Source organism: Ursus arctos, unplaced genomic scaffold (assembly GCF_023065955.2).
Source record: "Ursus arctos isolate Adak ecotype North America unplaced genomic scaffold, UrsArc2.0 scaffold_20, whole genome shotgun sequence".
NCBI lineage: Eukaryota > Metazoa > Chordata > Mammalia > Carnivora > Ursidae > Ursus > Ursus arctos.
The window spans coordinates 8,435,602-8,461,393 of NW_026622875.1; the positions used below are offsets into that span (position 1 = coordinate 8,435,602).

The 25,792-nt window shown below is 50.1% G+C and overlaps 1 protein-coding gene and 1 long non-coding RNA gene across 2 annotated transcripts; one reads left to right on the plus strand and one right to left on the minus strand.

Moving 5' to 3' along the window:
- Positions 1-5,344: 5,344 nt before the first annotated feature.
- On the minus strand, positions 5,345-21,780 carry LOC113253631 (uncharacterized). The gene is made up of 4 exons (XM_057315803.1): positions 21,569-21,780; positions 17,244-18,103; positions 16,417-16,584; positions 5,345-8,601 (listed from the first exon to the last, which is right to left on the minus strand). The coding sequence occupies exons 1-3, from the start codon at positions 21,778-21,780 to the stop codon at positions 16,544-16,546; spliced, it is 1,113 nt and encodes a 370-aa protein (XP_057171786.1). The 3' UTR covers positions 5,345-8,601; positions 16,417-16,543.
- Positions 21,781-22,005: 225 nt separating this feature from the next.
- Positions 22,006-25,216, plus strand: LOC125282051 (uncharacterized). The gene is made up of 3 exons (XR_007189177.2): positions 22,006-22,196; positions 23,498-23,548; positions 24,046-25,216. It is a non-coding gene; the product is annotated as an uncharacterized LOC125282051 (long non-coding RNA).
- The last annotated feature ends 576 nt before the right edge of the window (positions 25,217-25,792 follow it).

A 25,792-nucleotide genomic window follows, 5' to 3' on the forward strand; every position in this document is an offset into this window, starting at 1 on the left:
ACAGCGCACGTCAACTGATACCTTCCCAGCTCCCACCCCCACCTGGGGACACTGCTTCCCAAGGGAATACGATATACCCACTTGTGAATCTGTCCAAAGACGGTCTCTATATAAATATATATTCTCCTCCCTCCCCCCTTCCCCTCTTTTTTAAACGAATGAGAACACTCAGTTCTTAACCTGGTTGTACTTGTTTGACATAACAATGTATTTTGGAGCTCTTTCCCTCCCAGTGCACGAGGAGCTTTCTTTATAGTGTGCCATCGTATGCGCAGACCATAAATTATTTAATCAGGCCCTTATTGATAGCGTTTAGATGGTTTCCAGACTTCTGCTATTGGCAGCAACACTTGCAATGAGCAACGTTACACTCCAACACAGGCGAGCATTTCTGCGGGATGAATTCCTGGCTGCGCCTGGCACGGGATAAGTGCAGCAGGGCCGCACATGGATGTAACCTGTGGGGAAGGAGACGTCTTCTGCTCCTCGGGCTCCCCTTTCTCTCGGGCACAGCTGTCCACTGCATGTTTCCAATGTCCTCTGCTCCTCGGGCTCCCCTTTCTCGCCGGCACAGTTGTCCACTGCATATTTCCAGTGTCCCTACTTGTCTCTTTTGCTGACAAGGACAAAGCTGCCAGTTCCGGCTCACCCCGCCCTCTACCACCCAGGGATGAGGCCAGACAGGACTGGTGCTCCAGTGGTGAGGGGTTTTCTGACCCCTGCCTCCCTTCCCGGCCCTAGAATTTGAAAATTCTGGGAACTACGTAACTATGATTCTGTGGACAGTTCAGATAAGTTATCATTTACCGACAGACACTAACAAGTCCAATAAACGCAAGAGTCTCGGTGCAAACACACAAGCGGCTGGAGCAGCAGGACAAAGGAGCCTGTGTGTAATGAATCCTAACTAAATACCCCACTCCCCACTTCACCCCCAGGCCATTAACTCCAAGGAGCACTCTGGCTCACAAACCTCAACAGAGCTGCGGTCACCGTGAAGCGTCCTTGGCGACTCCGGAACAGGAGCTGGCACCAAGCAGCTGGTACCGTGCCTGGGTGCTCGGGGGCGAAGGGCCCACGCCCACCCCTGGTTCCGGGCCATCTCCCTCACTTCCCTTTCCCACCGTCCCAAGGCCCGCTTCTCCAAAGACAGGGCGGGGCTGGATCTCCCTGCTCCCTGGGAGGAGCCACCTTCTGGAGGGGACCGGATCCCCATGGTGACCTGCTGCCCTTTGCTGGTGTTCCCATGAGGACCTGAGCTGGGCACTTGCTGTGTTTCTCCATCACCCTCCTCCCTTCTCTCCTGTTGGGCAGAGTTCAGCATCGGCTCTGTTCCTTGTCAACACTTCCCTAAACCTTCCCTTTCCTGCCCCAGGCGGGCCCCACGGCCCTGCTCGCAGCCCTCTGTGACTGCTCCCGATAGGGCGGGTGACCGCCTGGTTCGGTCTCCGAGGTGCCTGGCCCTCCTCTTCCCCGGGTGTGGAGAGAATCCTGGGCTCGGAGCTCCCCGAGCAGGGAGACAGTTCTGTCCACACCTGATAAGCCTGACGCCGAGGCGAGGTCAGAGCCCGGTGAGGAGCCGCCAGGCCTGCCACAGATAACCTGAGGACGCTCGGGACCCTCGGTGGCTCTGGGGAACGAAAGTACCTGCACCGAGCAGGAAAGCAAACTCTGGGAAGGGGGAGAAAGGACCCAGGGCGTGGAAACAGAGTCTCTGAGGAGCACCTGTGATGTGGCCTTGGGGGGGCTCTCGGCTGGGGGTCCACTAGGGGCCTCCGGCTGCCCACACTCACAGCTGCAGACCCCAGAGACCTGGATGTCTCACTTCCGGTATCTTCCACTCCTGAAGTGGGCGGGCACGGTTTCCCTCCATCTTCCTGCCTAAAATAGATCTTTAATAAACCCTTTGTAGTTCATGGTTTTAAAGAAACCACGACTCTGCGTTTTGGGTGGCATTTAGTTTGGACGATAGCGAACGACGACTAGTGACTGAGCAACGTTGTACTTATGTCACCCACTTGGGCCTCTCTGCACAGTAGGCATTGCCTCCACTTAGTGGGGAGAAAATGAAGCCTCAGACAGGCTTGCCCGAGCTCACACAACTTGGAAGAGGTTGGGCTGGGGTTTGAACCTGCAGGACTCCTGAGTTCAGGCTCCTTTCTCTTAGCACCCAAGTGCTGCTTTGGATTGAGGGAAAAAAACACTGAGGTCGGAAGCAAAACACTGCCGGGGACCAAAGCTTCCTCTCCTCCGGCTCATCGTGGTCGTGGGCCTGTGATCACCGCTGCATCTCTCGGCACCACGTGGAAGGCAGGCATCAACGGACCACCGAGAATAAGTACTGAGCGAGGACCAGCTGACCTTTGGTTTTGCACGTACCAGCCTCCCCAGAGGCTCATCGGTGGGGGAAGAAATGCACCCAAACCCCTTTCCTACTCCCCTAGCAGGAACTGCTGCTGGTTCTGGGTTAGTGAGAGGGAGGCGCACACCAATGTTGGCTGAATATTTCTAAGGCTCCTTAAACGGCACTTAAATGATAATAAAAATAATAAACTGTCAGACTCTTTCCCTTTATTCTAGTCCCCAGTCTCTTACAGACGGTGTGGCTGTGGGCACTTGGGGAAGTCGTGTACCTCCCCGAGGCTCGTCTCTTCGCTTCTAAAGCAGGATAACGGCGGTAACGTGCTAGAAAACCCAGTGCTGTGCACAGCGTATGGAGCACCAAAGGGCCTCAATCAATGTTTCGTGTTTGAGCGAATGAAATATAGGGATTCTTCTATTTCTCTTGCATCTCCTGCAGCACCTAACATGTTCTGGGCTTGTGCCTGATTAATGAATATTTTGAGGTTGTCTTTATAGTTCAGACTGACGACAGGATCCATAAAAAAAAAAAATTAGCTCCACTTAAACACAGAGAAACTCTTGTTAAGAGAGCCGGTGATTTGCTGCAGGACCCATGGGGTGTTGTGGTATTGGAATTAATAATAAAGATTTGTTAATTCTCTGCTTTTGCCCCGGCTGCCTTCCAAGAGGTGATGTGGAATCCTGCTGTTTCTGCTCCAGATAAATCAATGATAATCTTCAACCCAGTGAGGGGCAAGTCATAGGGATGTACTCCCATGTCAATGGCACGGCTAAAAGCAGATTTCTTGGAAGTCATTTACGAGAGGCTTTGAATTTGCCAGATTGCTTGCTGAGCCTAAAATACTGCACACATGTGGCGACCTTGACTTGGCTATTTCCATGAATCCTCTTTTCCCTTAAGCCGTGGCCGACATTTCCAAGTCACACGGCAGGGATCTCCGTCTTTCCACTAATGATCATTGTGCAGGTCTGGCCCATTCTCTGTGCACCGCTCACTTCCTGGCATTGATTCGGCTCTGATGGGAGTGGAGGGGAGGGGTGGGGGGCTGCATGTGACCTTCTCTTCCCTTTTTAGTTCCTTTGTTGGGGCCACTTTTGGGTAGGAGAACCTTTTCTCCGTCCTTCTGTCCACTCCTCCACCTCTTTATTCACCCACTGTTGAATGCAAAGCACTACGGTGGCTGTGAGCGTACAGAGACGGGGCAAGGTGTGGACTTGGCTTTTGAAGAGCTGAATGTAGGCAGAAAAAAAGACATGTGCCTGAATACTGCTGACACCCCAAACATCAGCAGTGATTATCTCCAGGTGGCAGGTTTAAGAGTGGTTTTTATTTTCTTCTTTGTGGGTATCTGCATTTCTGATTTTTCCTTCAATGAGCATATATTAGTATGTGTGCAATAAAAGTCATTCAAAGGGTGAGTACATGGTAAACAGGTGCTGAATGCACAGGGAGGCATGGATGAAAATACGGGAGAAGAGAGAGGAGGAGTGTTATTTCCTGTCCAGACGGATTTGAAGAGGCTTTTGGAGAAGGTCATCATTGAGTTGAGCCTTGAAGTTGAAGGAAGGCCTAACAGTAGACAGCTGTGGGATGGTCTGCCCTGCACTCCTCTCGTGTGACTGTCTCCCGGCTCTGTGGCACGGTGCTGAGAGCTGCCTGGTTCTCAGATGGCCTTGCCCTTATCCCCACGGTATCGTATTACTCCTTAAGAAAGACCCTTGTCTAAAAGCTCCGAAGGGCCCTCTTGGGGGAAAGCAGGAAAGCTAAGGGCACAGATTTCAGAGGTGAGGGTTGGTGGCCATGCCCCCTGCTCTTTCATTCTGTAACTAAGCACGGGCAGCTAGAACCCTGGCCTTGGACAATTTCAGCCCTTGTCACATTCTGCCAACTGGCACACTCTAGCCATTTCAACTCCTCACTCTCTACCCTCCACCATTCCCTGGCTTCAACACCTTGTCTGCCCGGGAAGAGTGTTCAGAGAATATTGACCTCCCCACAGCTCAGGTGTTTCTCCTCGGGGGGTTCCTTACCCCAAAACACATGCTCGGCCCAGATCGATCCGTCTGACTGTGGCCCTCTGGGTGAGATGACTGTGTGGGTCGAGGCAGCAAGACCATGTGGACTGTTTCTGTTTTATGTTCACCTAGTTGCCTTAGCAACAGGAAACAGGAGGAGGCACAGCATTACCTACTAGGACCTCGATCCATCGAGAGGCAGCGGGAATGAAGTCTGGAGGGTAGGGTTCCCACCTGGGCTCTGCTGGCCACTAGGAACCAGGCGCTAAGCATTCAAAAATGAACACGATGTGGTCTCTACTCCCAAGCAGCTCCATCTATTAGGCAGTTACTCTGCCTGAATTAAATCTCTCCCGATAATACTGGATAGAGTCACCAACCGTGAAATCCCCAAAGTGTCACCTCTCACCCTGCAACCGTTTTGGTATTCCAACAGAATTCCACTGGGGCTGCATCTGTGATAGGAAAAGGCCTACTTCTCTTAAAGTTGGTGGAAGGGTAAGCAGGATCAAGGAGCAAAGATGGAAAGCCTTAAGCCGAGGCTCGTGCCCCTTCTGGCTCTGGGCCGGGCCGGGGCTGCGGGGAGACGGGAGAGGCCCCTCGGCTTGGTGAGGAAAGCCGCTGGAAGCAGCCTGCTGGACAAGGGCTGAGAGCTGATGGGGAGCTGAAGAACAGCTGCCAATGGATGTCAGAAGAAAACCTGAAGCTCATTCTTTGAACGCTCACGCCATTAAGGTCCCATTTCCACGGGTGGGGAGTTGGGAGCCACACTCCACCTATAGCAAATAATTTTCTGAAATTGACATGTAGAATCTTCAAGGCAGAGGCCTAAAGGTCCAAACCAGCTCTACAACGGGGGATCCCATCACTAAAGCCCGAAGAGAACCGTTTAGCATTTTTACCTCCTTCTCTACACTGGGTCAACCGTGCCTTGTTCTACGAACAGAAAAAGCATTCATCAGCCTTTTATACTTTCTTAAAGCAGCTTTTATCTGCTCAATAAAATGGTGGTGAGGGGACACATTTCCACACGCAGAACCCAAATTTCCAGGCCAACATAGGGTTCCAACGATACACAACTTAACTTATAGAAAACCACTTCTAACTTAGCTTTCTGCTTTCCTCTGCAGAATTTGTAGCCCAAACACATACTGTGGGTTAAACTTGGCAGATCTGGAGGCACGAGTGAAAGGGATTCAGAAAACCCACGTCTGACTGAGTTCATGATACAAGCAGGAGCATCAGAAGGGAAATTAGGGCCCACACGGTTTCATTTTTAACGTACAAGGACATAACCCACATCGCAGAAAAGACATTCTTCGCTTTGTTTTGCTTTTTAAGACCACCTTTACATGAGCCTATCTTTTAAAAAAGCAAAGAAATGCCGTAAGAACCGGACCACTGGGGCAAGTGGCAAGTGGAGCTGGGCTATCCTCATGTTGTCAACACAGAAAATTAGACCCAGGGGCGCCTGGGTGGGTCAGCCGTTAAGTGTCTGCCTTCGGCTCAGGTCAGGATCCCAGGGTCCTGGGATCGAGCCCTGCATTGGGCTCCCTGCTCAGCGGGAAGCCTGCTTCTCCCTCTCCCACTCCCCCTGCTTGTGTTCCCTCTCTCACTATCTCTCTGTCAAAGAAATAAATCTTAAAAAAAAAATTAGACCCAAAACTTGGAAGAGGCCTTAGAACTCATCTCGTTTAAGGGCTTTATCTTCCGCAACCCCCATAATAGAAGTAGTAACTTGGAAATCTGGAACCTAATATAAATATATATTGGTTGTATATTGTATGTATGTATACTATGTATATACGTGTATCGGATGTACGTAGACTAATGTATACTAATATACATTGCATAAAGAATGTATATTAGTTTGCTAGGGGGACTATAACAACCTACCACAAACTGGGGGCTTGAGCACCAATCTGTCTCACGTTCTGGAGGCCAGAAGTTTGAGATCAAGGTATAGGCAGTGTAACTTCCTTCTGAAGACTCAGTGAGAAGAACCGTTCCACCCTTCTTCCTAGCTTCTGGCGTGGTGCTGGCCATCTTGGGCACTCCTTGACCTGTGGAAGCATCGCCCTGATTTCTGCATTACGTATTTACGTGGCATTAGCCCTGAGTACACCTCTCTCTCTGTCCAAATTTCTTTTTTTAATAAGCACACCAGTCATATTGAATTAGGGCTCATCTTAATGGCCTCATCTTAATTTAATTAATTCTATCTGCAATGACCCTATTTCCATATAAGGTTAAATTCTGAGGGACTAGGGTTAGGATCTCAACATATGAATTTGGGGAGGAAACACAGTTGGACCCATCACAGAACCCAGCCTACACAGCTGGTCCTCACAGCAAGGCTGCAAGCCGGGTGTACTGTTCCGTAGACACTGCAGGCAATGAGAGGTGGGCGGTACTGAGGGTGGGGGCCAGGCTGCCTGGGGTGGTAGCCCAGTCCCACCCCCCATGATTTAATGAAGGTAGATAAGTTGTTTTGTCTCCCTGTGCCTCAGTTTCTTCATCCCTAAGACAGGATAATTTGGGTCCACAATTTCAAAACCCTAAAAGCTCCAAATACCAAAAATTGTATTTATTACTCATTTGACAGCAAAACTTGACCTGAGATAAATTCATTTGGCATAAAAAAACTGTCTTGAGTTGATATAAGGCTACTTATCGTCTTTACTTATGCAACGTATACTCCTGCCTACAGAAATATTAGCCTGTCTGGCTGCAGGATACGGCTGCAGATGCTGTGGGAGGTGATGTAGCCGGGACACACGCACTGTATCACCTGTCTCAGGCTCCCGAATTCTGAGGTCCCTCTCCTTGGTTTACAGGTGGCTGTCTTCTCACTGTGCCCTTGCATGCTCTTTCCTCTGGGGGTGTCTGCGTCCTAATCTCTCCTTATAAGGACACCAGTCATATTGGATTGGGGTCCATCCCAGTGACCTTATTTTTCATTTAATTACCTCTTGAAAGGCCCTATCTCCAAATGCAGTCACATTCTGAGGTACTGGCAGTAAGGACTTCAATGTGTAAATTCGGGGGTGGGAGTCACAATTTACCCCATAATATTATTTTAAGAAATTAGATGAATTACCACTCATACCAGATGTATCTCATACACTTGCTGGCTTATTTCTGCCCCAGTGTTTTTCGAAGTGTGGTCTGGGACCACCTGCAATCAAATCACTTGGGCCCTTAATAAAAATAAGCCTGCCCCAAGCCCCCGAGTCAGAATCTGGGGGAGGTGACCACAGGGCCTGGGTACGGAGCTTGCTTGTTTCTTACATTCTTGTGGAAGCTTAATTAAGGGGATTCGGGGAAAACTATAGAGCAAGGTTGCTCCCCATCCCCAGCCCGTGGTCACTGCAGTCCCCCGGGTGAGAGCAGGAGACAGGGAAGCAGCCAGTGGGAAGTCTGAGTGAGGAGCGCAGTTCACCCCGATGCTCCCCCAGTGTGGTTCACCCCACAGGGCCACAACACACCCTGCATTTCTGCTCAGAGCTAGCCTCCTGGTCCCCGTCCGAAGAGGCAACAACGAGCTTTGCAGTGTAGATGCCCGCAGAAGGGGCTGCCGGTGGCGGCGTTCTGCAGAGCCAAGAGCTGAAGCCGAGAGCAGAGGAAGAGGGGAGGTGGTTCAGGCCGTTGCCGAGTCTGCTCCAGTGTCGGGCGCTGCTGTGGGAGGCGGGTGAGGGGTCGTGCTGGCTCCCTGCAAGCTCCTCTGGAGGGCACGGTGTTGCCATCCCCACGAGCGCAGCCTGTTAACCATGACCCACAGCCTACACGAGTCTGCTGAGTGGCTGTCTGCTCTAGGTGCCCGTGGCCGTGGCCGTGGCTGTGGCTGTGGCCGTGGCCCAGGCCTGTATCAGGGTGGCCCGCGGTCTCCCACGTCTAACAGTCCAGCCGAGCAGCGGGGAGTGGGACTCTCACTGGAAATGATCTTCCCAGCACTATGACAGCAAGTCATCACCAGAGCTAAGGGTGACGAACCATCCCGCACCTTTCTCTGCTGGTTCCAGCTCAGATTTCTCGTGCCTTAAACTACTTGCCTGACTGAAAATGTGGTGACTCACCTGGACTGGGATTGAATAGAACAGGCAGAAAGTGCTTTCTTCTGAGGAACTGTCAGAAAACAGCGTAGCACCTGAGGTCCTTCATTTCAAACATTGCTCCTGTCAAGGGGGAGGCATATTTCTTATTCTCTCAGCAGAGTTGGAGCTGCCGAGGAAAGCAGAGCAGTTAGGATGCGTCAAACTTTGGCATTTGCACTAGACAGAGTTTGAGGAAATGAGGCAGGTTCCCTTGAAAATCTCCTCCTCATCGTCCACCCAGTGCAAGGTGGGCCCCATTTTTGATAGGGCTCAGTCTCTGAATCCTGAGTACCTCAATGACTTAAGAACTTTCTGAAGCTGGTAATTTGGGAACTGCATGGTTTTTAAACTTGAATTAATAAAAAAATAGGATAAAAAAATCATACTGTCAATAAACTATGTTTATTGGTCCTCTCAGTCGCACCTGAATTCCACAAGCTGTACATTGTGGTATATCGGAAAACATGGTATTCTGAAGTCAGACCCGGATTCAAATTCTACGTTTGCCACTTATTAGCTGTGTGATGTTGGCCAAGTTACCTTCCTCTCTGAACATCTGTTTCCTTCACTGCCAAAGGGGAATTGGTAGCGTTGTAATGAATGGCTACGCTGTAATGAGTATTAATCAAGGGATCGTGAATGTGAAAGGTGCCAGTACAGAGTCTGGCCCATAAATGCTCATTCCTACTCCCGTCTCCTGGTTTTTTTCTGCAATTTGAAATCAGCATAATTTCTGGCTAATATTCTCATATTGGCACATTTCTGTATGTGGCTTTGCATACCTTTAGATGTCATAAATAATTCTCCAAGAAGAATTAGAAATGATGGGGATACCCACCCTGAGACCAGCAGTCGCCCAAGTCATGAGAGGTGATCTGGACGGTCCAGACACCGCAATAGGGGCAAAGCCTCCAGTGTGATTTCCAAAGACTTGGGGGCAGTGAAGTGCAGTTTCTTTTTGAAAGGCTATAAAAATTCTCTGACATGGGATGAGCGGGGGTGGCTCCACGACCACCACAGGGGGCCTGCCCTCCCCCACGGGCCTTCTGCCTCCTTTTCTACATCCTGCCCCCCCCCCCACCTTCTGCCCTCTGGTTAGATCCAGCTCCAGTCCCAGCTGACCACTTCCAGATGTCCAGCCACAAAGATCTGTCTTTCTCTCCAGCTTTTCCAGTCAGAACTTCAGGTTTAGTGTTTGCTGAGTTTTCCCCTCATTCTTTTATTTGTTTGATCTCCAAAGAAAGAGAGCCCAGTTGCACCCCTTATTGGCTGGATTATTATGGAGAAATTATTTGACTTCTTTAAAACTCCATCTTCCAATCCGTACACGGGGACCCTACATTGTTGGGTTGTTGGGAAGGCTAATGGGAATAAGATGCGTTATCAGGGTAGTTTGTAACCTGCCAAGTGCCAAGAAAAAGATAATTCAAATAAATCCTTCTTAGCATGTATACCTTACTGGCACATAGTAAGTGCTCAAAGATACATGTTAGGTTACTTTTTGTTAACAGTCTTTGCTGTGGGAATGTTGTTTCAATCCCCAAACGCACCAGGGCCTGTCCTGAGCAGTCCCCCAAGGGCTCTGTGGGGTCCCTAACATGGTTTCTGAAGGGGATCTGACATTTACGGGGTACTTGTCACGTCCAGGCTCATGCATGGGAACGTCCTTATTTTCAACCAAGGGTCTGTCACCTTGTGGGGGCAAATGATGGTCCAAGACTAAGAATCCAAATGTTAGCTTGTTCCCACCATCTCTCACCTAGAACTTAATCCCAGCAAAGTACCTTTCCTCCCCCTGTACTTTTGGGGAGTCCCTGGGGGAAGGCGTCTTGCATGTACTCACTAACATATCTGTGCCCGGATGCCGGGCACCACCCCTTCCCCTGCTCTGCCATCCCCCTCTGGCAAAGCTGCCCCGTGGAGATGACGTCTTCCTCTCCTGTTATGCTCGTTTATGGGGGTCTCATCACAGTGACCCTGTGTCTCAGTGCCTTATAGAGTATGCAGTAAATAAACCCGTCAGCGTTTAGTGACAGGTCTGTCCAGGAATCAGCCAGGGAGCCAGCATGGGTAGGGCCAGGGCTAGAGTCGGCCATTGGTACCACGGTGATCTCAAAACTACTCCTTTCTCCCACACGGACACTTTGGCACTTGGTGAGCTCACTGTCCTTGGCTCCCTGCAGCTCTTCGCGAAAGGCAGATTGCTTGATCCCTGTGGGGTTTCCCACTGGCTCGCCAGACACGACCAAACCTCAGCATAGGCTCCGGCTTGTACCGCCACTACCCAGATGAAGAAACAAAGGCTCAGAGCATCAAGTCACTTACCCAAGGTCATATAGCCAACAGGTGGCAGAGACTGGCGCCAAGCCCCACAGCACAAAGCCTATGTTCTTTTTGATCCAAATCCCATGATCAAAGTGGCAGCACGACAAGTTGTTCTGGTCCTGGCGTCCATACAGGACAGCATGCTGTGCTGGTCAGTTTATCGTACATACTTTCACCCTCCCTAGGGGTCTAAGTCTCTTTCTACTTGGTTTCTACTGCAGTTATGCTTTAGGGGCAAAATACTGGAGATTCCTTGCCATTTCACCTTCCTTCTCTCCCTAGCTGCCCCCCCCATAGAACTACAATTCATTTCAGTGTTATTTGGCTCATGGTTAAAAGTACTGTGGTGCTTTTACAGACGACGGAATAAGCGAGCCTTGGCTATAGCCAAGAGACACCTAAGCCAGTGTTAGCAGATAAACACAAAACCCTTGACTTCTTCCCAAAGCCTCCATACCTGGCCACCCTACACCAGCTTTCTGCTCCAGCCTAAAGGTCCTGACCCTGAATTCTCAGTCTGCCTTCTAGCCTGATAATCAGTATGGCGGACTCTGTGCCTCCTTGTTCCCACCCCAACACAGGTGTCCCTTCTAGCCCATTCTAATGACCTGCCACCTGCCCCCTTCCTGATTGATACCACCCGTTTGAGTGGGGGTCTGCACCCAGACTGGGCCCCAGCACTCTTGGCCCAGGTCTTGACCTTTTATCTTCGCTTTGCCAAAGTTCTCTTTGGGGAGCTGGATGTCCTTCTCCCCTAGATGTTATCAAGATACAAACCTTCCTCTCACCTCTAGAATAAATAACCCATTTCCTCCCAAGGCATGAGCTGCCAGACCCTAGCTGTACCGGCCGCATTCGCCAGCTGAGGAAACTCTTTGGGGACAGGGTAGGGACACACAGCAGCCTGTGTTAGCCTGAGCTGGCCACTTCTCAGGGACTCTGGGGTCGGGCGGCTTGCCACTTTCTTTGGTGGGCTCCTAATGCACCAGCAGCCACAGTTCGTGGGGGCCCGGGTAACTGGGGAAGCTGAATTTAGGCTGGATCTCTTAAAGCCCCTACTTTATATTATACACCCCCACCCTACATTCCTTGTCCTGCCATTCTTGGTTTTTCTTCACAGTACTTATCACCATTTTGACTTACTATTTGTCCGCCTCCCCTCCTCTAGAAGTAAGCTCCCTGAGATTGTAGTCTGCTTCGCTTGAACAGGGTCTAGCCCATGGAGGGCGGCTCATGACAACAGATCGTTGAATACGTTGAATGGGGGACTGGAACGGACATGGCAGGCAGGCAAGGCCAGAGTGCAATACTGAGGAGCTGGGAAGACCAGAAGCTCCCATTTCTTAGCTGACACAGAGCCCAGCTGCCTCAGCGCTGCCAGAGAGGATTTCCAAATGTCGTCCACCTTAGCCAGGGCCAAGAAAAACAAAAAAAAAAACCCCAAAGTCTATAAATACTGCCCCGTCACAGCTCTGGTCACGCAGCTTCTTATCCCAGCTAGCCTCGGAGCCATCCACCCCGCTGAAAAATCAATCGACTGTTCCTTCCTACAAGCCCTCAGCATGCCTGCACACCTCTGTGGACCTCCCTGTTACTCGCTTGTCTCCTTCCTTCCCAGACGCGAGCCTGTCTGACTCATCTCTGCCTCCCCAGCGCCCAGCACAGAGCAGGGAAGCTACGAAGGGTGTGATAAATATTTGATGAATAAACGAATGCCTGGATTCCACATGCAGAGAAAGCCAACCCCTTCTGAATTAATTATGTGACTCAAACATCAGGGCACGATGAGTTTATTTCTACTTATTGTGATTAATGATTATTTTTTTCCAAAGAGTTTTTCAATTCTGAGATGTAAACCTTTTAAACTATGAATTTTAAGATATCCCTTAAGGAGTAATATTATTTCCAAAAAGACACAGCATAATTTTTAGAGTAAAACTGATGATTATTTTTCCTTTCCTGAAAACTTAAATATCTCTTTTTATTTAGAACTGACTTTAAAAAAAATTATGGAGTGGAGTGTTTTACAGTAGTGAAAATAAAAGTCTGTGAAGAAAACCCGATGCTGTCTTTACTATTTCTTCTTGGATAATTAAACTTTCTATTTATTACCAAAAACTTTTTGTTTTTACAGGCAGTAATGTATTATCTAGTTTTTCTTGGACTTAGGTGAGGGTGATTTGCTTTAAAAAGAGAAAATAATAGAGGAAAAAGTAAGACAGTTGTCTTCACATTCACAAGAAAAGAGACAATTTTCTAAATGGAATTATGAAATGCACTATGCTTTAAACCATACCGGACACTTAGTTGATTATATTCCTCTAATTCAATTATTAAAAATTAATTTAATCAGGACCATAAAATTTAAGAGGGGAAAAATTCTGCTTTGATTTATTGTTTTTCTATATTAGTTATCTACGTGGATCAATTTATGGATAAATGCTCAAGTGACAAATTCATTTCATGCTGTGGAGACACCCCCCTCATCCCTGAGTTTTAGAAAGTTAAACTCCAAAAGGCAACAGTGGTATGTGCCCCAATGCTCTTGCCCGCCTCAAATGCTCTTCTACTAAGAACACCCCGATTCCCTTTGGGGAGCCATGCCTCTCCCCACTCTGCCTCTGAGGTGAAAACAGTCCTGTGACCTGGGCGTGGCCAACCAGGGATTGGTTCAGAGATGGGTACATGAGTAAAGCTGGACCAATGAGAACGTGCCCTGGGACTGTTGCTGGCACCATTGAGAAAGACGTGCTTTGCCTTTTGGGATTGCTAATGCCTGGAGCTGCTGCCTGAAAGTGAAGCCAACATAAAGGAAAGCAGATGGATGGTAAATTCAACACACACAGCAATGTGGGTGTGTCAATAAAATGCAATTTTTCTCATTTGCCCATAATCAATGTGGAGGCACTGGTTAGCAGGGGGAGACACTGGTTGAAGTAGTGGCCCAATCCAATAGTTTCAATATCCCCTTTGAGAACATGCTCGGTTTCTCAGACGGCCTTGCCCTTCTCGTGCTTCACCAATAAAGATGATGGTGTTTGGCAACCTAGACCCACCAGTACGGTTGACCTAACTGATACAATCCTGAAATATGCCTGGTGCAGGTGGTAAACAGGTGCTGCCCTGAGTTCCCTGAGCAACCCCCAGTGCCCCTTGTTCGGGACTTTTCCCCAAGGTCCTCACAATCTGTCAACAAAAAGGGTTAGTGGTGGGACAGCAGAACACCTCCATTCAGACTGGTCAGTACCTGAGCCTATAAGGACTTTTAAATGTTTTGATCACCCCTATCGGGTCTATCGGGTAGAGGTGGGGGGTGTGTGGCTTCTGTGTCCTCACGGTATTGAGAGAAAGGGAACTCTTGGCCTTGTATGATCCTAGAGCACAGCTGCCTGATGTCTTCCCACCTCGGGGCAGTGTCCACTTTTTGCCTGTCCTGGGTGGACTGCCAGCCTCTGATGTGATGTCTGAGGATGTTGAGATGGTGGTCCATCCTCTAGTCTGAGAGAATGCTCCCAAAGGTGCTCTCCGTCTGCTTAGCCTCTTCTCTGCTCTCTCAGGTGCTTCTGACTTCTGGCCATGACTTTCTAACTGTCCTGATCCTGGGGTTCCCTTGGCAGCCCACATTGCTGAGTCCCCTTGTTACAGTGATCACCTCTGGCAAGCTGGTCACAGACTTGCTGCTACATCTGGGTAGGGTCTAGGCTATAAGGGGACTAGCACAGCTTGGGAAGTCCATGCTGGGTCTCCCTCGGCCTGCCCAGTGCAAGGCTACCCAAGGTCTCCCTCTCATAATTCTAGGGGGGAGGGGGTAATAGGGGAGAAGGTCTTCTTACGCCTGCAGGGTTAGTCATTACTTTTCCAATACTATCGCTCCTCCTAGGCCTCTTTCTTGTCTTGTTCTGCTGCTTCTGTCCCCCCAAAACCCCCACTTCTCTTCTTGTCTAGACCTCTCATACATAAAACTCCAATTTTAGTCTACCAAACCCAGTTCTTGATCTGCTAAAGAAAGAAGGTAATGGAATATAGAGGGTACTTTCTCAAGGTAAGAGCTTGAATCACATGGCCATTGTCTTGCTACAAACTCTACTTTTGAATTGTGAAGCTGAGTGCCACCTCTCCCTTATCTTTGCCTACCTTCTGGGAAGAATCTTTACCCCCTCACCCCAACCAGGCCGATGAATGCCTTGAGTACACGAAATTCATTTATCATAATCCTTATTATTCCTCACAACATCTTCTAAGCACCTAAAATCTAACCATACCTAAAGCCAGTCTACCCAGTTTAGCAAACTAATGGGTTCCATTTTTGGTTTAGCTGGTCAGAGTTGGGTTTCAGTCACTTGCTACCCGGAGCCCTGACAGACCTGATAATAACAGGATCTATGTCACATTATTTGTGTGGCGTTGAGCACAGTTCCACATGCAAATGAGGTGAATTAAATGCATTTGACAGTCAATGATTGATGCCATGGCTAGACCCGTGACTCAGACAAAGCTTGTTTTGAAGAGCCCCTCAAGTCCATCCCTAAACCTTTCAAGTGCTTTGCTTCCTCTCACATTGTAGAAGAAAAAGAATGAAGGAAGAGGAATCCTTCCTTCGGATTATATGGGACAGAATGCCTTCTCCTCCCATTCATTCCTGTGGAGGTTGCACTCAGACCCCGTTCTAGTTCTCCCTATTGACCCGTCCTGCCTCTCTTTACCCTGTCAGCATGTTTCAGTTTCTCATAGTAAAAAGACACTAACAGAAACTCACCCGGCCTTCCCAGCTGTCATTTCCCCTTCTCTGCCCAACCGACTCTTCTGAAGCAGTGAGCTACACCCACTCTCCCCGCTGCTTCTCTTCCCTGACTCCATTTGCCTCTAACGCTTGTGACCCGGTTTCTGTTCTCATGACCCCACCGAAACCGGGGTCATACGAATCATCAGTGACTTGACTTCCTCATCGTCCAGCTCAATGGTTACATTCCAGTGTTCACGCGCTGGGTATCTCTGAGGCATTTCCCACTCCTGATCACTTCCTCACACTAGAGAACCTCTTCATTTGCACTGCTTGATGCCATTTTTTTTCCTAGTCTTCTTCTCACTTTTTTGCCCTCTCCTCAGGACCTCTATTTGACCCTTAGGAGCTGGTATCTGTCAGGTTCACTTCTCGTCCATCCCATGATCTTCCCATTCCGCCTGCTCTCTCCGGACCATCTCAGCCCAGCCCCAGCTTCAGTGACAAACTCTGTGTTGACTGTTTCCCAGGGGGCACTTCCAGGCCCCTCTCTGGTGGGCTCGGCACCCACGTTCCTTACTGCATTCTGGAGGTCATCCCTGGAAGTCCCATGCACATAAAAAAAAATGTGTTAAAAACATGCCATCTTCCTCTCGGGGTATTTCTATTCCTCCAGTCACTATCACAGCAAATGGTACCACTATCCATGAAGCTGTACAAAGTACCTAGGAATACTTCTGGATCCTATTTTCCCTTCCCTTTCCCTGCTTACTGAGACAAGACCTTGTACCTGGCAGTATATAATGCACCCCTAGAGCCGTGTGCATGAGTAGATGAATGAACTGTGGGACACAGAAAATTAGGGCTAACTTGAGTCTAAAGCTTGATGTATTTTACCTTTTACAGTTTTCCAAGGCTCCTTCATTAACATGAACGTGTTGTTCCAGATGGTCTTCAACTCTGATGATCTATGATTCCAGACTCTTCCGATCTGACACCTTAGGTGCTTAACCACTGTTCCTTGTCATTGACGTAAATCGATTGCTCCTTCTTGTACCTTCCTGCCTTCGAAAAGAGGAGAGAGGCCCTGTAATAAAGTAGGACTTCAAACATAAATTAAAGCACCTTGCAGAACGCGTTTCATTCTGATAAGAGGTCCTGCCGTATCTCTGCAGCCACCATGAGTCACAGTGAGAGTTGGGAAAGGAGGAAGAGGAGAGGGCAGGTGGGAGCAGCTGGTGGAAACATAAACAGAGACGGCTTCCTCTTGTCTCTGTAGTACCAGGTCATGTCACCCTGTGTGTGTCTCACCGAGTACTGCACAGGGGAAAGTACCTTCCCTCTTGTTCTGCATGACTTCGTCTGGAAATGAGTATCGTGACGGTCTCATGAACGCCTATGTGCCTACCGCTTCTACCTGTCAAAATACTGCGTGAACACTTATTTGAGTGCCTTCCACGTGCAGTGACCGTGCTAAGCAATATGCACCTTTTCTCATTTAAACTCTGCGACCCAGCAGGTAGGTCCTATTTTATCTCCTTTATGCAGACCAGGAAACTACGGCTTAGAGGTTAACCACTTCACTAAGGCCATCCAGCTAGTAGCATAGTCCTGCAAATCATCAAAATCACACCCAGGTCTGTCTCATTCTATGCCCAAGTCTGGGGCAGCCATGGTTACACTGCCTCTGATGTATCCGTGGTAATCTTTCATACCATACATACATTTAGTACACCGCATCCAGGAGCTTGATAAATGCTCACTGAAGGAGTACCTAAACCATGCCAGTAAGAGCTGGATCTGGTCCCAGGTGCCAGAATTCAGAAATGCAGCTTTGGTCACTTCCCACCGCTTCTTCGGGTCAGTTTCCTCATCTGTAAAATGGAGGCATGAAGCAGACGCCCTGTAAGGAGCCCGTGCCTTTAGCTTTCTGTGGCTCTCATCCAACGGTGCGGGGTCCCCGACGTGCTGCCAGGAAACGGAGGAGAGCCGCACTCTAGCAGCTCCATGCTCCTGGGGCTGCCCCCGGCCCCACCACCGACGCACGCGCCGCCCCGGCCGCGGGAGCCCGGAGCCCCGGAGCCCAGAGCGGACGCGGCCCTCTCCACGCATGCGCCGGGCCCGGCCGCCGGAGCGGTTACGCAGGGAGCAGAAGCGCGTCGCTCCCCCGGCAGTGGGGAAATCGGGGTTCCCCGCCGGGAGGGGGAGCGCCGACCAGGAACCAGCCCACAGGGCCCGCTCCCGGCCCTCCTTAGGAAAGGCCAGAGCCTCTCCCCAGGCCCCTGGGAGAGCGGCTCCCCGCGGAGGGCGTGTTCCGGCCCGGCGTCCTGGCGCGGGACGTGCCGGGCGGCACAGAGAGGCGGTCCCGGCCGAGCGCGGGGGGAAGCGCTCTCCCGCCCGGCGGCCTGGGGCGGGCCGGGTTTGCCTCTCGAAAACCACACTCCTGATCAAAACGACAATTTGTGAGGTCACTGGAGACACGTATCTGGCGAGGGGTGGGGAACGGGAGGTGTGAGGCGTCCCCTGAGAGTACAGGCTGCTGAAGGGGAGCAGGCGGGGCCCCCAGGCCCGCCCCTCGCTGCTGCTTAGGGAGGAGTAACAAACCGGGGCAGCTTTTTGTCCACGCTGACCGGGGGTGTGCGTGTGCGTGCGTGCGTGCGTGCGTGGGGGGTATGACGGGGTGGGGGGAAGACGTGGGGAGGGAACACGTGCAGCTCTTTCCTACTCATCCTGTGACTTATTCCTCTTCCTGCGGCACAGACCCTCCTCAGAACTTGAGGATTATTATTTTTTTGAAATCGGGGAAGAAGAAAGGAGACTAATCAAAAAGTTCCCTGAATGGTGAAAATAAATGAGATCTCTGCATTTTGATTTTGCCCCTTGGATCCCCTCAGTCCTTCCACCACTTGGCCATCTTCTGAATGTCCCGAGTTGGAGGTTATCTTTTCCCTACTGAGTTAACCCGGGATGACCTTTCCGAGGGTTGGAGCAGTGGGCTGGAGGAGCTGGGAAAATGGAGCACTTCTGCCAAGTTGTCATTCATGTTGTCACTGTTAAGGGTATGACTTGGTCCTGCTAGGACTTAAAGGAAAGTCTTTCCTCAAACAGGGATTTTTCAGGCCATGGTAAGTGCTGGGAAGGCAGAGAGGGTGGTTGCCTTGAATTTTCAGGCGGCCTGGGCCAGCCAGGGTCCGTGTGTGTGCTTTCGTCTGTCAGAATAAATGCAGCGCTGAGCTCACCACTCCCAGGAGATGTGGGAGAGAGCTGCTTGTGGAATCACTGCTGACATCAATTCATTTAGGATTACTCAGTTTACTTTGAGTTCATTTAACTTCATTCTATTTTCTTCCCAAGCCCTAAGAAGTCTGGAAAAGGCGATACTAAAAATAATTTAACAAGTTAAACTAGGCATGAAATAACCCCCCAAATTAAAGTGAGGCTGTCGAGATTCACCATCTTAAGAGTTTCCTTAGGTGACTTTTAGCTTTCTTTTTTAAGACTTAGGGAGACCAAAAAAAAAAAAAAAAAAGGCAAAAGTAAACCTTCATGGAGGCAGAAAGGTTACCTGGAAACTAATTTGTCACTTCTAAGATTCACCAGATCATGATAAGGATATAGGGTAGGAATGTGTGGGGCTGGTGAAAAGGGGTGGGGGTAGTTTTAAATGAGCTTCATCCATGACTAATGTCTCCCACAACGGGAAGAAAGTAAGTACTCTTTGCTTTCTGCAAAGGGATGTTGGACATCAAAGTTATGGAGAAGCAACCTACCCTGAAAGCTGCCACGGCCTCCTAGGTTCCACCACAGCTGGGATCTTTGATATTCACTTACTTCTTCCAATGGCAGGTCAAGGAAGGTGGTGTTTTATTAAAGAGATAATACAATCCAGGGGCTCTTTCATAACAGGAAACCCCCAAACACCCACATTATCTGCATGCCAGTTCCTTTTTAGCCAAGTTTGAGGGGAGACCCTCAAGTTATCGTTATTATTGTTTGTTCCCATGTATGTTTGTTTTGTTTATAAAAAAATAAGAGAACCTCTGTATTAAAGTGGCTGCAGACCCTGAGAGCTTTCAGACGAGCAAAAAAAGTGGGAGCAGAGCCATCCACACACATCTCCAGGGATAGTTCTGTGCTAGTCCTCTTTCCTCCCCACCTCCCATGCGCTATACTTCAAATGCGGGCAAGTTGCCCTCTTCTCTAGTGACTCTTACCAGCCTGTCGCCCCATCCAGAGCAATTACACCCAGGTCTGAAAATCAGAAAGCCGGACTTCTGAAGAGAGGAGGTCTCACAAGAGCTTCGTGTCAATAATCTGCCATTGTGGATATTCTATGGGCTATCACATTGATGTGCAAGAAAAAAAAACAAAATCGAAACTGTCAGAGTTCAAAAATCAGTTTCTGTTTTGTAATATAGTACAGGAGAAAGGGTTCCGGAAGTGGCAACTCAATTTGTATCTAATTTCAGCTAAGTAATTGCAGACTGCTTCCAGCTTGAATGAGCAGTGAGGTATAGCTCCCAGTAGTTACTTATTTTAGTGGCACTCCCTCAGGATGAATGTTAGTTATTTTCAGTTGCATGTGGGAAAACCAAGGTCCGCTGCCAAGCTGTGGCAAGCTGGCATCGCGTGTAGGAGCTGTCAACCACGATACTTAGTTCCACTCAGATTCATTTCTAATTTTCAGTTGGCGTGTGACCTTTTTCTTGATTCAATTTGGGGTCCCGATCACATCCTTTCTCTGCCTCCCTACCTTCCCACCTATTTCTACCCACACAGGCAGCTTTTGGCTGAATCCATCTAATAATAACACCATGAGTGCCAAGTAGGTTGTATAAAATCCTTAGGGAGAGACGTGAAATGAAGCACATTGTTCTTCAGGGCTCCTAGGGACCAGAGTGTACCCATCAACAAAACCAAACTAATACGCAGTGAAATTATATGTCTCTCTATATAATTTACGCAGAATGGGATGATGCTGGGATTGTGTCTTAAATAGCTCTCCTCTATGTGGTAGGCAGCCTCTAAAACGACCCCGGGGGTCATCACCTGCTAGGATTCACACCCTGTGTAACCCCCCTCACCTGCGGGCATGTGGGCTGGATCTGGTGACTCTTTAAACAAATAGAATAAAAAAAGTGATGGGATGTCACCTCTGAGATTAGGTTTTAAAAAGGCTATATCTTTCTCTCAACCTATCTCCTTCCATCTCTCCCTCTCTCTCTCTCTGCCAGCTGACATGTTGTGAGCTGCCCTATGGAGAGGCCCATGTGGCAAGGAACTGATGTCTTCAGCAAGAAGCCAGCAAGGACCTGAGATTGGCCGACAGCCATATGAGTGAGCCTGGAAGGTGATGCTCCCCCAGTTGAACGTTGAGGTGACCGCAGCCCTGGCTGACACTTTGATTGCAGCCTGTGAGACCTTGAGACCTGGATTCCTAACCTGCAGAACTAGCGAGATCATACATGCTTGTTGTTTTATTTATTTTTAAAGATTTTATTTATTTACTTGAGAGGGAGAGAGAGAGCGCATAAACTGGGGGAGAAGCAGAAGGAGAGGAGAAGCAGGCTCCCTGCTGAGCAAGGAACCCCGATGTGGGCTCCATCCCAGGACCCCAGGATCATAACCTGAGCTGAAGGCAGATGCTTAACCGAATGAGCCACCCAGGCGTCCCCATGTTTGTTGCTTTAAACACCTGAGTTTTGGGGTATTTTGTTATGCAGCAAAAGAAATGCTAATCCTAACATTAATGTCTAAAGCAGGTAGTTAAGAGCCTATGTGACCCACCAATGCTGTCTCCAGTCTCACCTCTTCCTACAGCCCCACCGTCACTCCTGGGCCACCACTTTTTGGTCACACCTCATTCTTAGGTGTCTTTGTGTCTTTGTATAAGCTATTTTTTTTTTCTGCCTGAAACAACCAGTCCCCGCTTCTCCAGATAAATTCCTGCTCACCCCTTGACATCTGGCTTAGACGTGCCCTCTGGAAAACCTCCTTAATTCCGCCGGGCAGAGCTCCTATCCCTTGCCCGTGCTGTCACGCGTCACACCGTGCCGTCCTAATGGACGGGCCTGCGAGGCTGCAACTCCTGGAGGCCAGGACACTTCTCTTCATCTTCCAGTCCCTGCTGCCTAGTGCAGCGCAGAGAGAAAGCCCCATTCGTGAGATGGGTCGGTGGCTGTGGTAGAAGCAAGGGCCCCAGCAGAGGGCACCTGGTAGCGAGGTGCGCTCCCGGCTGGCGCGGGAGTCCTGCGAAAGCATCCCCTCGGTGTGCAGTAGAAGAATGCCTGGGTGAATTGGACAATACATGAATCTCGAGCACTCGGTCAGCCCACCTAAGGCTACAGCTGCCCGCGATGTTGTTAAGCACTCTTGGTCTCGCCCCAACCCTTCAGCCCTTCAGCTGAGGTCAGGGGAGCTTAGAAGTTGACAGTCCTGTAATCGGAGTTGTTATCATCATTTCAGCTCGTGACCTTTGAAGTGATATGTTCCAGGCATCACGGACCTTTCTTCGCTTCCTTTTTAGAGAAAACTAGAGAGAAATCATGAAGGCATCCCTAGGGACAAACCCGACAAAGAGAGTGCTGTGTTTGTGTCTCCGGTAGTGACCTAGCCCGAGAAGAGAGGGCTTATTGCGGGGGAGGCTGTTGGAAGCTCCTACAGCTGGGGAGTACATTGTAAGCCTGTCTATTCCATCACCGTGTTTTGACAATTATGTGTCCTAAATAGAATCTTCACCCTCTCTTTCCTCCATTGCTCTCCTTCTGGTCTCGAACTCACCTGTAACGGCTTCCTAACCGGTCTCATGACATCCACTTATGACCCCTTCCATGCTCTTCTCTGCAGGGCCGCTGGAGCAATCCTTCTGCAATGCCTGTTCGATCCCATGGCCCATCTGCTTAAACCGTTCAGTGGCTCCCCGGGCCACGTCTGTCTCAAGTCCAGCCTTGTCGTGCCTCCTGTCTGCCTTGCTGTCTGTGTTATGGTTACCCTTCTGTCTTCCCATGGCCAAGAAGACACAGACAGCGTCCCTCCACAGGGAGGCCCAGGACCCGCCTGGCCTGGTTAATCCCATTGTTCCTTCAGATTTTATTCCACTCATCACTTCCTCAGAGAGTTCCCTGACAGCTCTGATTAAACCAAACCCCTTATTATAGCCTCAGAGCTCCCTGCATTGCAATGTCACATTAACTTGTGTGGGTATTCGATCAAGGTCTCTCCTTTTCTACTGCGGAATTTTCGTGAGGGCAGGGGCCCTGTCTGTTTTTGCTGACATCCGATTCTTCGTACCTAGCCTGACCTGGAAAAGGGCGGGCCTTCAATTAGCATGTATTGAGAGGAGGAATGAATTATGAGTGCTACTGAGGGTCAATGGGGTGATGCAGGGAGAATGAGGATTTAATGGAACCCAAAGCTGGGGCACGGGAAAAGAGTCTGAATGTACACCGTCCTAAATGAGGATGCTGGAGTGTTTGTAGACTAATTATAAAACATGCAGAGTGCACAACATTTATAGTTGTGTGTCTCTCCCCTTCCCCCAGCCCCCAAAAGCCTCAAGGAAAGCCACGGATTTCAGGTCTGTCCCCGGAGGTCTTTGGCTCTGCCTTCCCACCTCTTCCACGCTCCCCAGCCACACCAGCTCTGTCCCCCTGGGGCCTCATGCCCGCTCTCCTTTGCCCATGGAGAAGGGCTGGCTTGGGTAGAGACCCCCCAGACCAGACCCCCTTTCTCAGGGCTCCAGTGTTTGCGTGCTCTAGCCCAGCACGGCCCTGCAGTCCTTATCCCAGCACGGCCTGCTGCTGACTCACAGCTTCACCCCTCCCCGCAGGGGCGCAGTGCCCACGTTGCTCTGGCTGCCCCTGCTGGTGCTTCTGCCCCGTGGAGGGGCATCTGCTTTCCTCCGAGTGTGGACGAGTGTGGACGACTTGTCAGGCAGCCTACAATGGAACATAATCCATTCTGCTCTCCTCTCCCTTAGGGGATTCCCACCCTGAGTCGAGTGTCATCTCTCTCAGCAGTTTTGTAGCAGGTAAGTCACTTCCCCTGATTTGTTCATGAATCTAAATTGACAAGTCTAAGGCCTGCCGGTGGCTTCATTTCCCAACCCCTGCTCCTTTCCCAGGCAGCCTGACAGGACTCAGGGTGGCAGCCATTCTTCCCACAAACATTTACTGCCTCAGAGGGGGAGACAGAGAGACAGAAACTGAGGAGAGAGAGGGGAGCAAGGTGATGCCCTCACCCCAGGAACTTGTCATCATCTGGGGCTCTTCACAGGTACCTTCACCTCTGGACGAGAGGCCTTCACCTCAGCTGTCAGGCCAGAGCTGAGAATCTGTCATCTCCACACTAATTTTTGCCAAGAGGCAGGAGTTTAGAAGAACATTAATCTGTTTCCTTCCAGCTTTGCCTACACAGATGACAATAGTATTACCCTCAGGCTCTTAAAGTGAAAGTCTACACAGAGATCACAGAGTCCAGGAGGGCTCCTGAGTCATTTGAGATAATTGCCTTTTTTTTTCTTTCTAGGTCTTCCATATGTGTGAATCAGCAACGTGGAAAACGGGAGCTTCGGAAAAATTAAGGGGGGCTTGAAGTGAGCGGAGCAGAGTGTGGGCAGGAGCCGAGGGCTGCCACAGTGGGAAGATCACGCGGCGCGTCATCTAAGGGCGCCCCTGGCCACGTCGGCCCCTGCGGGGACAGTCAGATCACTGTGACGGGGCAGGGATGAAAATACCCGGCTCGGCCACGGTTCTCCAGCGGTGTGTGCTATCAGGACGGCCTGTGCCGGCCCCGTTTATTTTCCTGAGTCATTTGAACAAAGCAGTTGCTGGACTCGCTCTGCTGTGCTGAGAACCTGCACAAGCACAAACGCCTCTTCCCCGCCACCTTTGCTCCCGCGGCGCCGACGGCTTCCTGCGGGCACGGACCTGATCACATGCGGATCGGTGATGGCTGGATGAGCCGTCCCTTCCCCGGGCTCTGAGCTCCTCCAGGTGGGAACCTTGGCCTAGTGTCTTCCGTGTCTCCAGGGCTGGGCGTCTAGTAGGTTTCTGACGAGTAAATAACGCCTCTCCGGACACACCGGAGACACGGGAGGCTCCTACAGCGGGAACATGGTTAATAGTACGGCACCCTGTTGGTTCTCCGCAGTGGGTAGGACCCGGAGACGGAATCTTTGGTCCTTTCTAGGAAAGGCACGTCTCCTGTGGAGACCGTACAAGGGAAGATACCAGCCAACTGGGGAACAGGGCAGGCAGAGATAGACAAAGGACCCAGGAAAATGACACAGGAAGTGGAGGTGTTCATCCCAGGGGGACCCCAGGGCGTCCAGGCAGAGCTTGGGAACAGGGCTGGGGAAGGCTCGCTCTCCGGAAGCCGTATTTCAGCCCCCACCAAGCCCCCCAGGCTTACTCCCACGCTTTTCCATGCTTGTCCACTAGGGGGCAGGCAGAGGCAGGGGAAGAAGTGAGGTGGTGGCCAGTGGGCTCCCGAGCTGGGCTCATCAGGCCGCAGTACACCCAGGCTCACATCCAACACACTGGGCTGTTTGTATTACTCAGACGACAGGGCCAGGCCTCTTTTCCTGCCTGTTGTGGCCTCTGCGATTTTATATGCCGTGGCTTGTGACATCAGGTACCACGTGACCATGGTGTAACCAAAGTATACAGCTTGGTGTGAATGTTAATAAACAGGGAAAAAAAAGTGACCCTTGGTTTTCTTATTTTACTCACCATTGGTGGTTTTTCTATTCATGTCTCATGTATCCTTTATTATCCAGAACAATCAAGATGTACCTGAATTCTAACACTTTTTAAAATGAAAAGGTAAGTGAGGAAAATGTGCACTGCGGGCGCCTGGGTGGCACAGCGGTCAAGCGTCTGCCTTCCGCTCAGGGCGTGATCCCGGCGTTCTGGGATCGAGCCCCACATCAGGCTCCTCTGCTAGGAGCCTGCTTCTTCCTCTCCCACTCCCCCTGCTTGTGTTCCCTCTCTCGCTGGCTGTCTCTAGCTCTGTCAAATAAATAAATAAAATCTTAAAAAACAAAACAAAACAAAACAAACACCCGTGCACTGGTCTCCTGTTCATCTAGCCTCCAAAACAGCAACTGATTTTCTCACGGGCCAAGTTCCCACTTCCTCTTGCTGTCCTGCCCACACTTCTCTTGTGTACCAACACATCATTTCAAGGGAAAATTCTTTTCTTGACAATTCCCACATGCCTTGAAAAGTCATTTCCTCCTAAGAAACTCCAGGTAATGGGAACCCTTCATTGG